Raw genomic sequence first — 16,583 nt, forward strand, 5'->3', positions numbered from 1 at the left:
TTTTTTTAAAGTCTCTACATCATACTGAAAACTCATGCTGACTTTCAGTTAACCAAAGTTTGGGGTTTTGTTTCCTTAAACAATGCTGGTACTTGTATTCAGTGGTTGACTTTAGTAGCCCCAAGTGAAAAAAAACCTATTATCACTGTTAAATTCAGTGTTAGAGATAATCTATGGTTTCAACCTGTAGAGATCTTTTAGTATCTTAATTAATTAATATATTTGTTATTCTTATTTGTACAGCAAAGATCAATAGAAATAAAATCAAGTTCAAGATCTGTTTTTTTCTGGCTGTATTAATTTGAGCAAGTTTTCAACTACCAAAGCTCAGTCCTTCTATCTGTAAAATAGGAGTACTACATTCTAACAGAAAATTACTGTAAAATTAAAATGAAAAAAGAAAATAATGGGAAAGTGCTATAATTAATAATAGAAAAAACTGGCATTAATACAAACCTGCCCAACATTGTGTTTGGCTGTGCAGTAAAAATGGATGGGTCTACAACAAATCTAGTGTTATCCACTATTAGCGTCACTCGTTCTGATGTTCGTACACTCCGGGCTCCCTCTTTTGCGTTTTCATATACAAACACCATCTCCCCGGACGCCTTACAGCTGCCATCAGAACTTGACTGACTACTGTTCCTGCTACTGTTACCAGCACTGCTACTGGAACCATTTGGAGATGCTTTCTGAGGGCGAGGACTACTTGGACGAGAGGAACTGTGATCTTTTTCTCGTTCTGAAATAAAAATGTTACAGTTATGCAAACTTTCTTTTAAAAAATTCAAGATCTATATGTATCTTTTAAAATTTCTGATTTAGAAAAAGTTGTTTTAAATTGCGGCTTCCTGACTTTAAATAACATTTTCACAGAAACCATATTAATTTTTTTCACAGGGAAAAAACCTAGGACATAAAAATGTTTTCTAAAATAATTAATTTTTGTAGACTTTTAAGAAGATTTATACTGACTAATGTTGACCAAGGCTAAGATCAAAATTAAGGTAAATTTCATGTTATTACTCTACTTCAAAATATAAAAAAACCCAAGAAACAGAATATTCTCACAAGTCAAATAAGCACTGAAAATTAATAAAAGATTAATAAGAATACCAAATCTCACTATGTTAATAAGGGCATCCCCAAAACAGCAATTTACATTACAAAAGGAAGGTCTCAAAGGAAGAAATGGGAAGTATTTATTTTTTCAAATTACTTTTAATGTCCACCAAATAAAATGGTCTTAATAGCTGATAATACATGGCTTTCTTTTCATTCTCACTTTTGTTGAATAAAGCACTGCTACAAATTTTATAGGATCATATAATTATTATCTATAATTTTAATAGGTAGGAAATAGTTAAAATTCAGAAAATTCTCTTTAGCTGTTCCAATATTTCACAAAAGGGAAATTAAAACTACATTTTTATCATTACGTTCCCTTTAGAGGCTAGATCACTAAACTCTAAAGATGACCTAAAAATGTACCTCCAACTCATTAGTTTCATCAGCTTTTGCCAAATTCCTCCATGACTCAGGCTGCTTAGAACACTCTGCACAACTCTACTGATTATACAATTAGTTTTGCTGTATATCCAGAGATACTCACGCACTTCCTTTTTATGGCCTGTTTACACAGTGCTGGTAGCATCCCAAAAGCAAAATTTGCTGAATAAAATAATTTATTACATCCACCTATTCTCTTCCCAGATACTGAACTTTGCATATAAACAAATACTCAATTTTTATTTATACTCTGGTTGATTTTTGGCTCATCAGTACTAGTCCAATTTTAAGAACCTCCTTAGATATTGACAACTTCTTTGCATAATTAGACACTAAAGTAAGTGATTTCAATTTATAACAATCTGAAATTACCTCAACTAGTTAAGGTAAAGTATTTCACTGCCCCTTCTCCAGAGGTAAATGTAAATGAGCAAACTCACATTTCTTAGACACCTCTGCTTCAGACTAGTGCTTTATGGTCACACAATATATTTACCTTGGCATAATAATGTTCATTTATAATATTGGGTAGGAAAGGAAGAAAAAGATCTGGGCTAGTTGTCAAGAAAACAAAACATTTCATGCTTTCCCTAGGATCTTCCATATTTTCATTATTAAATTTAAAACGTCAAAGATCAAAATAAATTACTTCATCATGGTCTAGCTTTCATTGCCGTTTTTTAGCATGATCAACCAAGGATTCTATTTATTACTACAAACTATTTTAAAATAAATCACTGCTATATATCCCATAAAAACCAATTTGAAAGATTTTAAAATTCCACATATCACAGTTCTAAACGCTTTACAAATTGCTTCTAAGACTGTGCAAGACTCAAAAAATTTCACTTTTAAGTTTGACTTAATAAGTTGTTTGTTCACAGCAAGACCCAAGCTAAGCTAAAACAAAAGCAGGTGAATAGGAGTTAATTTTATCTGAAGAATTAGGCATAATTCATTGTCATTACTACTTTAAAATGTAAATGCATGCTTTTAAAAACGGGAAGGTTAGTTGATTTTACATACCAACATGGTGCTGTCGTGTTGGGGAAGTAACATTTCTAATACACGGAGTAAGCTGAGATTCCGTTCTTTCATGAGATGAATCTCGTGATCTATCACTGGACCTCCGTCTGTCTCTCGATCTCTCATGTCCCCCACTAGTACTATGTAGACTCATTTTGGTGTGGTTGACAACTCCTTTAGCAACACGTGAGGGGGTACTGATAAGTTAGAAAATAAAATTAACCATGGAAGTAGAACATGAGCTGATAAACACTTTAAAAGAAAAACAAACCCATAAACTACTAATATTCTGATGTGCAAGAATGAAATGCTACTTTATAATTCTGAAACCTAATTTACATTAAACTTGTAAGTTACATAAATTCTGGAACATTATTTCTTTAAAGATCACATAATCCAACTCAGTTTTTAAGTATGAGAAAACTAAGGCCCAGAAAGGTTAATTGGCTTTTTAGTTTAGTAGTAGCAGTGGTGACCACCCAGATCTCCTAAATATTACTTAAACGTTCTTTTTGAATGCTTTGGTTGGCAGGGTGGGGAGGGGGGAAGACAGGAAAAAGCATCAACTTCTGGAATACTAAAAAAATTGAGGTATGGGCAAAATCACTGGTCTCCCTCCCAAATAAGTCTACATGCTAACTTCAATCAACTCATTTTGATTTTGATTGAACTTTTTCAAAATTTTTGAAAAGCAATTCTCTATAAAGCTTAGCTGTATAAAGTCAGACTTAAAAATTTTTAAACATCTTAAATAAATTTGCCCATGAGAAATGAATAACAGAATGACAACTAAAATAGTATAGCTGACAGAATTCATTCACCCAATTATGTATAAAGATACATGTATTATGTGAACAACACTGTGCTACATGCTAGTAGAGAAACTCCCTCCAGGAGCTTATGATTTAAATGTAGCAAAAATATGTGAACATGTAGAAATTTAAACAATTCAAAAATTACCCCAAATTTCAAATGCAAAATAAATCTCAAATACATAACTAATAAATGAGTGAAAGATAACAAATGCTTTTAAGATCTTACAGGAAGAAGATACCACTGTAGATTAGGATTAGTCACTGGTGAACCAGATGCTGACAAATAAAGTTTTAATAATCAGACTACACTGCAGGTAGGAAAACTGACAAAAAAAAAAAAAAAAGGAAGATCCAGAGTTAGGGCATTTAGAACTTTACCATCTTAGCAAATAACATGGCTCATGTATTAAACACATTATAATTTCTAGAAGGAGAAGAAATAGAAATAGAAGGAAATTCATGGCCTTAGAGTAAATACTTAGAATCAAACTGTCCTTTAATAGTTGATTGCTCAACATGGCAAATGTTACTTAACATTTTGGTACCTTAGTTTCCTCATCTGTAAAATATAGGTTATATCTATTTTCTAAGTTTAATATGAGGATTAAACAAATTACAACAAATAAACTGACCAGCAATGTACCTGGCATAACAGAATTGTCCATTCTTTTGTGAATAATCAGTCTGCTTAGTCCTATTATATTATTAAATATTAATTCATTTCATTATGACAGATGAGGATATTAAAGTTCAAAATTATAAGACTTACTCAGTCACACAGTATTTACTGGATATGCTAATAAATACTGTAACCTAAGCCTTTGTTTCATTTCAGTGCCCCCTCCATAATATTACCCTGTTCTCCTTCACCAAAACAACAGTAGTTAAAATTTAATCTTCCTAATGATTCAATTTTAAATCTTGGAGTGCTACAGGATCATCTTTTATTGGCTTATTAACTCTACCACCTTGTTTTGTTATTTGTGGTTTTTCATCATGAAAATCAGTTTTCTCCTCAATATAACAGCCTACAAAGACACGGCTGACTTTGTATTTACCCTAAGAGTTACTTCTAGGAAATAAAAGCAACGTATCAGCCTTTACCAGCCATTTGGCTCTCAAAACCAACTGGAAAAAAAAATCTACTTCCACAATCTTTCTACTGAAAAAATCAGAGTAAGATTGCAGCCTTTTTTTCTTTACGTAAAACAAATCAAAAGATCCTACTGCATTTATGTTAAAAACCTTAGAGTAGAAAGAATGGAATTTCTGGTTCATGTCCAGATGAAGGACAAAGAAAAGATTACATGTTATTAGAATAATAGTAATACATACTAAATATTAGAACAAGAACTATATGTTGGGAAAAAATAACTCCTCAATTTATCCTAGCTGTTAAGTTTTAAATGTGCTAATAATATTCATTTCTAAATATGAACCTAATTGACAATTTAATGGACAAGGCACAAACTTAACTACGACTAAGGCAAACACAGGCAGAATAAATGTTCTGATTGAAAAAGGGCCAAGTAGACTGATTAACTGAAAAAGCATTTCTATCAGACAATGCTATAGCTGAAAGATTAAGCAATGCTATATGTTCTGCTGAAATATTGCCTTCATTTCCAAACTGTTTAGATTTTAAATAAATGCAAAGGGTGTCATATGTTTCCATCCTTTCTTTTCATTCCCAAATGGAATGTACTCTGAAACAGACTTTGAAAACCAGATGTCATGGAAGACTATAATTATGTCCTATTCTACTTAATTAAATAATTTTAGATGAGGAAAACACTCTAAGGGCAGAAATAATTAACATGTACTAAGAAAATAAACACAAGCAAGTTCAGATGGGATAACTCTGCTTCATGTTGTATTTAAAAGAGTTTGAGATGAATTAAGGTAAGGAGATGGTACATCAGCCCCAACATCTGCTTCTAGCCAAAACAGAGTAACAAGAACTGAATTTATTTCCCTGTATGAAACAATGGTTTGCAAGACACAGTAAGTACATCAGGCAAAGAAAAAGAGTGAACCATGAAAAACAGAAAACAAATGAGATAAACACAACACATGAACCAATTACTTCTAGGAAATAAAAGCAACTTATCAGCCTTTACCAGCCATTTGGCTCTCAAAACCAACTGGGAAAAAAAAAATCAACTTCCACTATCTTCTACTGAAAAAACTATTGCAAGAGAGTTTCCAGAGTAAACACAGGGATATGAAACCCAGGCAGAATCTGGTGGCCTCTGAGTTAAGGATATGGAATTAAGAGCCTGGGAACTGTAAGTGGCTAGAGTTCTTGGGAAACAGCCCCTGAGAGGGAACTGCAGAAAACATCAGAGATCTGCAATCTTCCTTGAATACTGAGCTGAGTACCAATCAGCACACACATGTGAGCAAACATGAGACTGGGGAAAGAACCACTCAAAAGACTAGAGGAAACAGTGCCCAGGAATGGGTCAGGCTGGAAAAACCACGTACTTCATAGGATACTGGGGAGAAAATCTAAAAGATCTTGGTTCTGAAATGGGAATAAGGCCCAGACTGAGCACTGCTCTAATCACATTCAACAAATCTTAACAACAAAACTGGAAAGAATCAATTTCCAAGTAAGTAAACTGAATACTAAAACAGAGTTCAAGGATATGAATAGAATACAAAAAATACCCAGTCCCTAAATACGGTAAAATTCACAATGTATGGAATCTAATAAAAAACTGCCAGGCACGGGGAAAAGGCTTAAAGATGGCAGTGTTAGAAGTGAGACAGAAACCTCCTCCCAAAACCATATATAATATGAAAATATAGCAAATACAACTAATCCTAAAAGGGCAATGGGAAAGAAGGCTGTGACAGACTGCCTACATCTGGGGAAAAGAGAAGACCTCACAGAAAAGTGTAAAGTACCAAAGCCGTGATCTGGCAGGACCCAAGCCTAGGACTGCTGAACACCCAGCCCTGGAGATCTGCTCTGGGAGCATGAACCTACATTACATGGTGCTTTGGAGATTAGTGGGGTTGGAAAGCTAAGACAGGTAGAATACTCAGAGACTGAGATTCCAACCACTTGGGAAAACAGGTACCCACAACCAGCCACTCTAGGATAAAAGAAAGGCATGCACTCTGAGAGACTTCCTAACAGTGAGAGGGCAACTAAAGGGGCAAGGATTGCACAAATTGCTGCTTGGGAGAAAGGACAGGTGAACAAAATTGTCACAGCACACTCAGCCCAGCTGGTTGGGAACTTTAAGGAGCTTCAGGTGCTCTATCCCCCCTGGCTGGCAATGCAGTCCCAAGGCCTCGCACCCAGATATACAGCCTGCCGCTCCTTCCACCCAGCCAGCACTGGCTTGCAAACCTGCTGTCCCCGCCATCGCGCCAGGCCATCCAGAGGGCAGCCCTGCCTATGGCACCTACTACGGCATAGCACAGAGGCTCCTTCCTGCAAGCTCAGTCCACTAGCCCTTGCAGGAGAGGCAGGCACAGCAGTCAGGAAGCAGAAAAGGGCTCTTTCCTCCCAGCAGGCACCAGGGCCACTCGCCTACAAACCCCACCATCACTCCAAGGACAAGCAGCTCCAGAGAGTAGAGCTTTTAGGCACCAGAGGGTGCTGCCTACATCAAGTTATTATTACAAATATGAAACACAAAAAGAACCTGGTACAAACCAAAATCCCACAAACACCAGAAAGAGGGCAAGTGAAACCGAACAAACCAATCTTCCTGAAAAAGATTTCAAAATAAAAATCATAAACATGCTCACAGAGCTACAGAAAAATATTCAAGACCTCAGGGAGAAATTCAAGAAACAAACAGAAACTTTGAAAAATACAGTATCTGAAATGAAACATTCAATGGAGGGATTTAAAAGCAGATAAGATGAAGTAGAGGAGATAGTAAATGAAATACAAACTAGAGAACAGGAACACAAAGAAGCTGAGGCACAGAGAAAAGGATGTCTAGGAATTAAAGAATATTAAGAGAACTCTGTGACCAATCCAAATGGAACAATATTTGCATTATAGGGGTACCAGAAGAAGAAGAGAGAGAAAGTGTCTTTCAGGAGGTAATTGCTGAAAACTTCCCCAATCTGGGGAAGGAAACAGTCTCTCAGGCCATGGAGATGCACAGATCTCCTAACACGAGGAAGAAGAATAAAATAGAAAAGAATAAAACAACAGAAAGAATCAATGAAAGCAGGAGCTGTTCTTTGAGAAAATTAACAAAGTAGATAAACCCCTAGCCAGACATATCAAGAAAAAAAGAGAATCTACACACATAAACAGAATCACAAATGAGAAAGAAAAAATCACTATAGATACCACAGAAATACAAAGAATTATTAGAAAATACTATGAAAAATTAAATGATAACAAATTGGATAACCTAGAAGAAATGGACAACTTTCTAGAAAAATATAACCTTCCAAAGTTGACCCAGAAAGAAACAGGAAATCTGAACAGACCAATTACCAGCAACGAAAATAAATTGGTAATCAAGCTACCTAAGAACAAAAACCCTGGTCCAGATGGCTTCACCACTGAATTTTATCAAACATTTAGTGAAGACCTCATACTCATCCTCCTTAATGTTCTTCAAAAAGTAGAAGAGGAGGGAATACTTCCAAACTCTTTCTATGAGGCCAGCATCACTCTAATACCAAAACCAGGCAAAGACACCACAAAAAAAAAAAAAAAAATTACAGACCAATATCCTTGATGAACACAGATGTAAAAATACTCAACAAAATATTAGCAAACCGAATTAAAAAATACATCAAAAAGATCATCCATCATGATCAAGCAGGATTTATTCCAGGGATGCAAGGATGGTACAATATTTGAAAATCCATCAACATCACACATCACATCAAAAAAAAAGGACAAAATCACATGATCATCTCCATAGATGCTGAAAAAGCATTTGATAAAATTCAACATCCATTCATGACAAAAACTATCAACAAAATGGGTATAGAGGGCATGTACCTCAACATAATAAAGGTCATATATGACAAACCCACAGCCAACATCATACTTAACAGTGAGAACCTGAACGCTTTTCCTCTAAGATCAGGAACAAGACAAGGATGCCCACGCTCCCCACTTTTATTCAACACAGTATTGGAGGTCCAGCCATGGCAACCAGACAACACAAAGAAATAAAAGGCATTGGCAAGGCACAAGTTAAACTGTCGCTGTTTGCAGATGACATAATATTGTACATAAAAATCCTACAGAATCCACCCCAGAGCTACTATAACTAATAATTGAAATCAGCAAAGTTGCAGGATACAAAATCAATACACAGAAATCTGTGGCATTCCTATAAACTAGTGATGAACTAGCAGAAAAAGAAATCAGGAAAACAATTGCATCAAAAATAACAAAATATCTAGTAGTAAACCTAACCAAGGAGGTGAAAGACCTATACTCTGAAAATTACAAGACACTCATGGGAGAAATTAAAGAAGACACCAATAAATGGAAATACATCCTGTGCTCATGGATAGAAGAATTAATATTGTCAAAATGGGCATCGTGCCTAAAGCAATCTACAGATTTTATCTGTAGCAAAATAGGGATTTTTCAATGAACTAGAACAAATAGTTCTAAAATTCATATGGAACCAAAAAAGACCCCAAATAGCCAAAATAGTCCTGAGAAGGAAGAATAAAGCTGGGGGCATTACACTTCCTGACTTCAAGCTCTACTACAAAGCCACAGTCATCAAGACAATTTGGTACTGCCACAAGAACAGATCCATAGATCAATGGAACAGAATGGAGTGCCCAGATATAAACCCAATCACATATGGTTAAATAATATATGATAAAGAAGCCATGGATATACAATGGGAAAATGGAAGCCTCTTCTACAACTGGTGTTGGCAAAACTGGACAGCTACATGTAAGAGAAAGAAACTGGATTACTGTCTAACTCAATACACAAAAGTAAACTCAAAATGGATCAAAGACCTGAATGTGAGTCATGAAACCATAAAACTCTTAGAAGAAAACATAGGCAAAAATCTCTTGAATATAAACATGAGCAACATTTTTCTGAAGAGAAAGGGGAACCCTCCTACACTGCTGGTAGGAATGTAAATTAGTTCAACCATTATGGAAAGCAATATGCAGGTTCCTCAAAAAACTAAAAAGAGAAACACCATTTGACCCAGGAATTCCCTCCTAGGAATTTATCCAAAGAAAACAAGACCCCAGAATCCAAAAGACATGTGCACCCCTATATACAATAGCCATGATAATGGAAGTAACTTGTGTCCATCAGTAGATGAATGGATAAAGAAGATGTGGTACATATATACAATGGAATATTATTCAGCCATAAGAAGAAAACAAATCCTACCATTTGCAACAACATGGATGGAACTAGAGGGTATTATGATCAGTGAAATAAGCCAGGCAGAGAAAGACAAGTACCATATGATTTCCCTCATTTGTGGAGTATAACAACGAAGCAAAATTGAAGGAACAAAACAGCAGCAGGACTCACAAACTCCAGGAAGGGACTAGTGGTTACCAAAGGGGAGGGGTGGGGGAGAGTGGATGGGGAAGTATGGAGAAGGGGATTGGGGGGTATTATGATTGATACACATGGTGTGGCGGGGTCACAGGGAAGACAGTGTAGCACAGAGAAGACAAGTAGTGACTCTGCAGCATCTTACTACGCTGATGGAGAGTGAATGCAGTGGGGTGTGGTGGGATTTGATAATGCAGGGAATGTAGTAAACACAATGTTTTTCATGTGAAACCTTTATGAGTGTATACATCAATGATACCTTAATAAAAAGACCACATGGTCTGCAAATAAAGACAATTTTTCATTTTCCTTTCAAAAAAAAATTACCAGGCATGCATAGGAGGAAAATATAACTTGTAAGACAAAAAACTCAATCAAAATCAACCCACAACCAACATACCTTAGAATTAGAAACGAAGACATTACAACAGTCATTATAACCATATTCCTCCAAAATGTTATAGATAGATAGAGAAGATTAAAAAAAATTAAACTTCCAGAGATTAAAGTAACAGTATGTTAGATGAAAAAATACACTGAATGGAATGGAAGATTGTATAAAGAGAGGGAAAGATTTATGAATTTGAAGACACAGCAGTAGGAAATATCCACAAGGAATATAATATTCATTATAGAAAAGTAAACACAGCATGAGTGAGCTATGGGTCAACTTATGTGCCATAACATAGGTGTAAATGGAGTCGATAAAGGAAGAAAGATGAGGAAAAGATATTTGAAGAAATAATGTCTTGAAATGTAATGAAAATGACAAACCCACAGATATAATGTGCACAACAAATTTCAAACATTTAAGAAAAAATAGAACACAAAAACAAAACAAAACCTTGTTATCCTATGTTTGTTATATGCAGTAAAAACAACTTTCAAAAATAAAAGGGAAATGCTTTTTCAGACACACACAAAAAAGATGAATTTATCATGAGCAGATCTCCAGTATAAGAAAAGTTACAGGAAGACCTTCAGACAAGAAAAAATTCCAAAGGAAAATCTACACAAAGGGATGAAGATCACTGGAAACAGTAACTACACAGAAAGATATAAGGTGTTTTTCTTAATGTTTAAATCTCTTTGTAAGATAAATCTGAACAATAATTATAACAATATAGTATGCGCTTTATAACATCTACATATGACTACAGTAGCACAAACTTTGGGAGGAGAGAAACAGAAGTAAACTACTGTAAGGTTCTTAAACTACAAAATGGGTTTAATATCATTTGAAAGTAGCTGTGATAAATTAAAGATGCCTATTAAGCCATAAAGCTACCACTAACACAAGGAAATAATTACAGCTAATAAGCCAACAAAGGAGATAAAATTAAATCATTAAAAAAATACAATTAATCAGAGACCAAAGAAAAAAGGGAAAACAAATTATCAAGATGATAGAATTAACCTCAATTGTATGTATCATCACATTAAATGTAAGTGGTCTAAGACTTCTAGGTAGAAATTATCAGGTTGGATATAAAAGCCAGACCCATCAATATGCTGCCTACAGGAAATACACTTTAAATATAAAAGGTAACAGAGGTTCAGTATAATTGGATAAGAAAAGATAAACTATTCTAACAATAGTCAAAAGAAAGCAAGAGTGGCTATATTAATATCAAAGTAGACCTCAGAGCAAAGAACTTTACCTAAGGCATTTCATAAAGAGAGTTAAATTCATTAACTGCACTTAATCTCAAAAGTTATTCTGCCTCATAACAAGTTTCAAAATACAAGCAAAAACTGGTAAAATTATAAGGATTCCATAATTATAGTCAGATTTCAATACTCTTCATAATATTTAATAGAACACACAGTAGATAGAAAATCAGTGAAGATGAGTAAGACATGAACAACACTATCAATTGGCTTGACCTAATTGACATTCATAGAACATTTCACCTAACACCACCAGAAAACTCACTCTTTTCATGTGCATACAGAACATTTATCAAAACATACCATATTCTGGGCAATAAAACAAGTGTCAGTACATTAAAAAAACTTAATCCTAAAAAATTAGTTTTCTGGTTACAATGGAAATGAATTAAAATTCCAGAATAGAAAGATATCTGAAAAATTTCCAAACATTTGGAAATCAAATAACATCTTTCTAAACAATCCATGGAGCGAACGAGAAATCAGAAGGGAAAATAGAACATTTTGAAAAAAAAATCTCAAAAAAATTTTTTGTAAAAAACCCAACACATCAAAATTTGTGCCATTATCTGACATTATAGCAGTAATTAGGGAACAAAATTAGAGCATTAAATGCCTGTTAGAAAAGAAGAAATGTCCAAGAAAACTCACCTCAGTTTACACTTTAAGAAACTAGAAGAGGAGGAAATTAAACCCCAAGAAAGTAGAAAAAAATAATAAAGATCAGAGTGGAAATCAAAAAAACAGACAAATAGGGAAAAATCAATCAAAACAAAAGCTAGTTCCTTTGAAAAGATCAGTGAAACTGATAAACCTCTAATCAGACTGATAGGAATAATACAATGGGGTATTAGCATAATGACAGAAAAGTAGATGGATGGATCAGAAAATGACCCTCAAACACATACACAGACAACTCATTTGCAACAAGTGCTCAAAGTCAATTCTGGAGTCTTTTCATCAAATGGTGCTGCAACAAATGGATATACAATAGATACTCCATTTCTATCACCTCTAAGAAAAAAAGCAACTCTGATTTAAAGTTTGCATCATATACAAAAGTGAATTAAAAATGGATCACAAATCTAAATCTGAATTAAAACTGCAAGATTTCTAGGGGGAAAAAAGGTCAGTTCATAAAAAATAAATTGATAAACTGGAACATCAAATTAAAACTTTCACTCCTCAAAAGACACTGTTGAGAGAATGAAATCATGTATCTGATAAAGCACTTGTATCTAGAACATGTATAAAGAACTCTCAAAGTAATGGTCAGAAGATTTGAGATAAGCAAAAAAAAAAAAGTAAGTACTTGAAAGGATGCTGAACATCATTAGTCATTAAGTAAATGCAAATTAAAATGTCAATGTGACACCATTTCACATCTCTATGAATGGCTAACTAAAAGATAAAAGATTGATCATATCAAGGTTGGTGAATATGCGTATGAAACAGAACTCACATATACTCCTGGTGGTAATGTAAATGGTACAACCACTTCAAATTGTTTTGGAAAGGTCTGACAGTCTTAAATTCAACATACAGTGGCCATATGACCCAACCATTCCATCTTAGATACTTACACAAAGGAAATTAAAGCATATGTCCATAAAAAGGCACAAATGTTGGTAATAGCTTTATTTGTAATAGCCCAAAGCTGGAAACAACCTAAATGTCTATGAACAGGTCACTGGATAAACAATTTTTAGTATAACCATACAAAAGAATACTACTCAATAGTAAAAAGAAATTAACTATTAATACAAGTTAAGATATGGGTCAAGCTTAAAATAATTACACTGAGTGAAAGAAGCCAGTTCCCCTTGCCTCCCAAAAAAGGGCACATTTCTATCAAACTCAGGAAATGCAAATTAATGTCACATGTCAGAACACAGATTGTTGTTTGAGCACTGAATATGGGGGTTGGGAGAGGCAGAAGGAAAGGGTTACAAAGGACACCAAGGAAACTTTTGGATGTAATGGATATGTTATTATCCTGATTGTGGTAAGGTTTCGTAGTGCATATATCAAAACTTACCAATTGTGCACCAGAATTGGCCTGTGGGCCAAAATATAGCCTCCTTGAGGCTACTCTCCCAGGAAGTTGCTACTTAGCCATTTCAAACATACAAAGTAATAAGCCTTTCTTTCCTAATAGGTAAATTTTAAGTTCTCTTCACCAACTCACAGATTCTTGTGTCCCCCTCTTATAACGTGGTTCATGTTCTCATGAAACCAAAGACATTTCTACCATCAGATTAAAAATAATTACCATCTCCAACTGATCACTACTTGAAAACCCCACATATCAACATTCATTACCTATTAAGTTACTACAGAAACCCAATCAGAATCTCATCTCATGATTCCTCTAAGATCACATTTTCATTAACTAAGGAATATCACTTCCAGCCTCTCTAGCTAGGCAAAAAACCCACCTTAAACACAAAACCTATTGTTTTTTAAGTTTTGCAACTTTATGAGTTAATAATGCTTTTGACTTATACCAACTTTTTACTCAACTTCAAAATCATGCTTTGAAGCACAAGGTAAATCAACAAGCAGTAACTCTACAAAATGTATTGAATCAGAGTAAAATGGTCACTCTCTGAAGTACCTATTTACATCAATCTTTAGAATATTAATTTTGTATGAACTTCTGCATATGACTTTGCCACCTAATTTTTAAAAAATTCTAATTACAGCAAAAGCTTCTAATCGTAGACAGGTTCCTAAAGGCTGAAGAGAAATTTAATGGTCTCTATCATTTTGTTCAGTGAAACTACAAATTCTTACATGGGAAAGAAAAAATTACTCAAGTAGTATGTATACAATTTAAAAAATCCAACAGTATTGCAAAGTTTAAAACAAAAACCATGCCACTCTCTGAATGGATACTGTAGTAATCCATACAATGGAATACTACTCAGAAACTGAAAAGTAACAAACATACAACAATGTGAATAGATCCAAGGGTATTATGCTGAATGAAAAAACCCAAACCCAAAACTTTACACACTATCTGATTCTATTTACAAAATACTCTCAAAATGACAAAATTATAGTTCTAGAGAACAAATCAGGGGTTGCCAGAGGTTAGCCATGAGTAAAGGTGTGACTCTAAAGGGGTAGCATGAGAGACTCTCTTTGTGGTGATGTAACAGCTCTGTATCCTGAGGTGGTAGTTATAGGAATCTATATAGGTAATAAAAGATCATAAAGAATATATGCCAGAAAAGAGTGCATATAAAAACTGATGTCTATAGTTTGGTTATAGTATTGTACCAATGTCAGTTTCTTGGTTTGTACTATACCTATGTGAGGTGTTATCATTGAGGGAAGCTAGGGGAAGAGCACCCAGGAAATGGTCTAAGATTTTTTCAAGTTCTTCTAAATCTAAAACTATTTCACAATAAAAAGTTTAATAAAAATAACAAAAATGACAATAGACAATGTAGAAATAGAAAAGCACAACTATAATCAATAAACTCAGTGATAGAAAAAAAGATACTGTATCCATAAACACGGACAAGGATGCTATTTTTCTTTTTTTAAGTTAGAGAATGAGAAGAGCTCTTGGAAATTGAAAACACAATAGCAGAAGTGTTAAAAGGCTACTAGAAGGGTTAAAAAAGAATTGGGAATAAAAGACAAAGAAATGGAAAGTAAGAGAGAGAAGATGAAAAAATTAGAGCACTTATGGAGGAGGTCAACACTCTAATATATGTTCAAGAGAGAAGAGAGAAAACAGAGGGCAGTAAATAAGTTACCAAAGAAATAATATATGAAGAACTTCCAGAAGTAACTGATTTTACTAACACTGCTGCTATCTGACAGAAAATTGTTGTAACAAATAAACAAAACTAAAACACCCACAAAGTGAATGGTACACACTTACATATGGTACCCTTATGCAATATACATGTGGTACAAATTTATGTAAACAGCACTTTTCTGGTTTGAGGAATTATCTTACTTATCTTTAAACACCTCCAGCAACTAACATCATAACCTGCTGCATTTCTGAAACAATCTGCAAACACTTTTTATAAACATTTTTAATGTGCTAGCTAAGTCAAGAGTTGCAAACTATGCCTCATAGGACAAATTCAAACCATTACCTGATTTTGTAAATAAAGTTTTATTAGAACACAATCATGCCCATTAATTTATATATTGTTTATGGCTGTTTCAACTCTCTAATGGCAAAACTGAGTGGCTGCGACAGAGACCATGTAGCCCACAGAGCCAAAAAAAATTTACTATCCAGCCCTTTACAGAAAATGTTTGCCAATCACTGTGTTGTGTAATTGTGATGACATAAGAAATGCCATGAAACTTCTAAACCTATTTTCAACATATTTAATACAAATTTCTCTCATCTTTTCCCCTTTTTGTCAATTAGCCTTTTCTATAAGCTTTTTGTTTAGTATCTGGTCAGATTCCCAAGAAACAAAGGCTAATTACTGGAAAGGTCAGTTCTCAACTGCAGACTGGGCTATGCTCTCAAAGGTCATCTCTGAGTCTGTTATTCAATGCATTTTTTTCCATAGAAATATTTTAAATGACACCTAAATCTCAGATTTCCCCACAAAAGACAACTTTACCAAGAAATAAAGCCCAAGAATAGTTTTAATACTAGCCCTAAATCTGGTATCTTTCTCTTCTTCCTAAAATCCCACTGTCAGGTATGTCAGCAACTACGGTGAAGCAGAAGCAGTAGCCGCAGCAAAGGAGTTTCATATATTGTTTCAGGGCCATTCAAAGAGCATCTACTCTTTGAAGTCAAATGAAGACCTAGATACTAAAAATTTTGACAGAAAAGTACCCCTTAATGGCCAAAACATTTCACTATCAAGGTAAAAGTTTCCCCAACTAGTAAAATTTAATTTCATGCAAACAGCAAAGGAGCTAGAGGGTACCTTGCTTTCGAAATGTCTATTACCTTGTTTCTGGCTTTTTAACTTTAATAAAGGAAGATGTTGCTATGCAAGCACCTCTCCAAACTGAGGAGT

General features: G+C 34.4%; 1 protein-coding gene across 9 annotated transcripts in view; it reads right to left on the reverse strand.

Annotated features, from left to right (window-relative positions):
* BTBD10 (BTB domain containing 10) overlaps nucleotides 1-16,583 on the reverse strand; it is a 76,897-nt gene that overhangs the window by 29,760 nt on the left and 30,554 nt on the right. For 8 of the 9 annotated variants that reach the window (XM_073216243.1, XM_073216244.1, XM_073216245.1 and 5 more), the window contains 2 exons: nucleotides 2,536-2,732; nucleotides 457-742 (listed from right to left, as the gene is read on the reverse strand). The exons of the other annotated variant lie outside the window; for it this stretch is intronic. In XM_073216243.1, coding sequence (XP_073072344.1) covers nucleotides 457-742; nucleotides 2,536-2,732 — 483 coding nt within the window. The remainder of the gene's footprint in view (nucleotides 1-456; nucleotides 743-2,535; nucleotides 2,733-16,583) is intronic. 9 annotated transcript variants of the gene reach the window in all.

Source organism: Manis javanica, chromosome 11 (genome assembly GCF_040802235.1).
Source record: "Manis javanica isolate MJ-LG chromosome 11, MJ_LKY, whole genome shotgun sequence".
NCBI classification, from domain to species: Eukaryota; Metazoa; Chordata; class Mammalia; order Pholidota; family Manidae; genus Manis; species Manis javanica.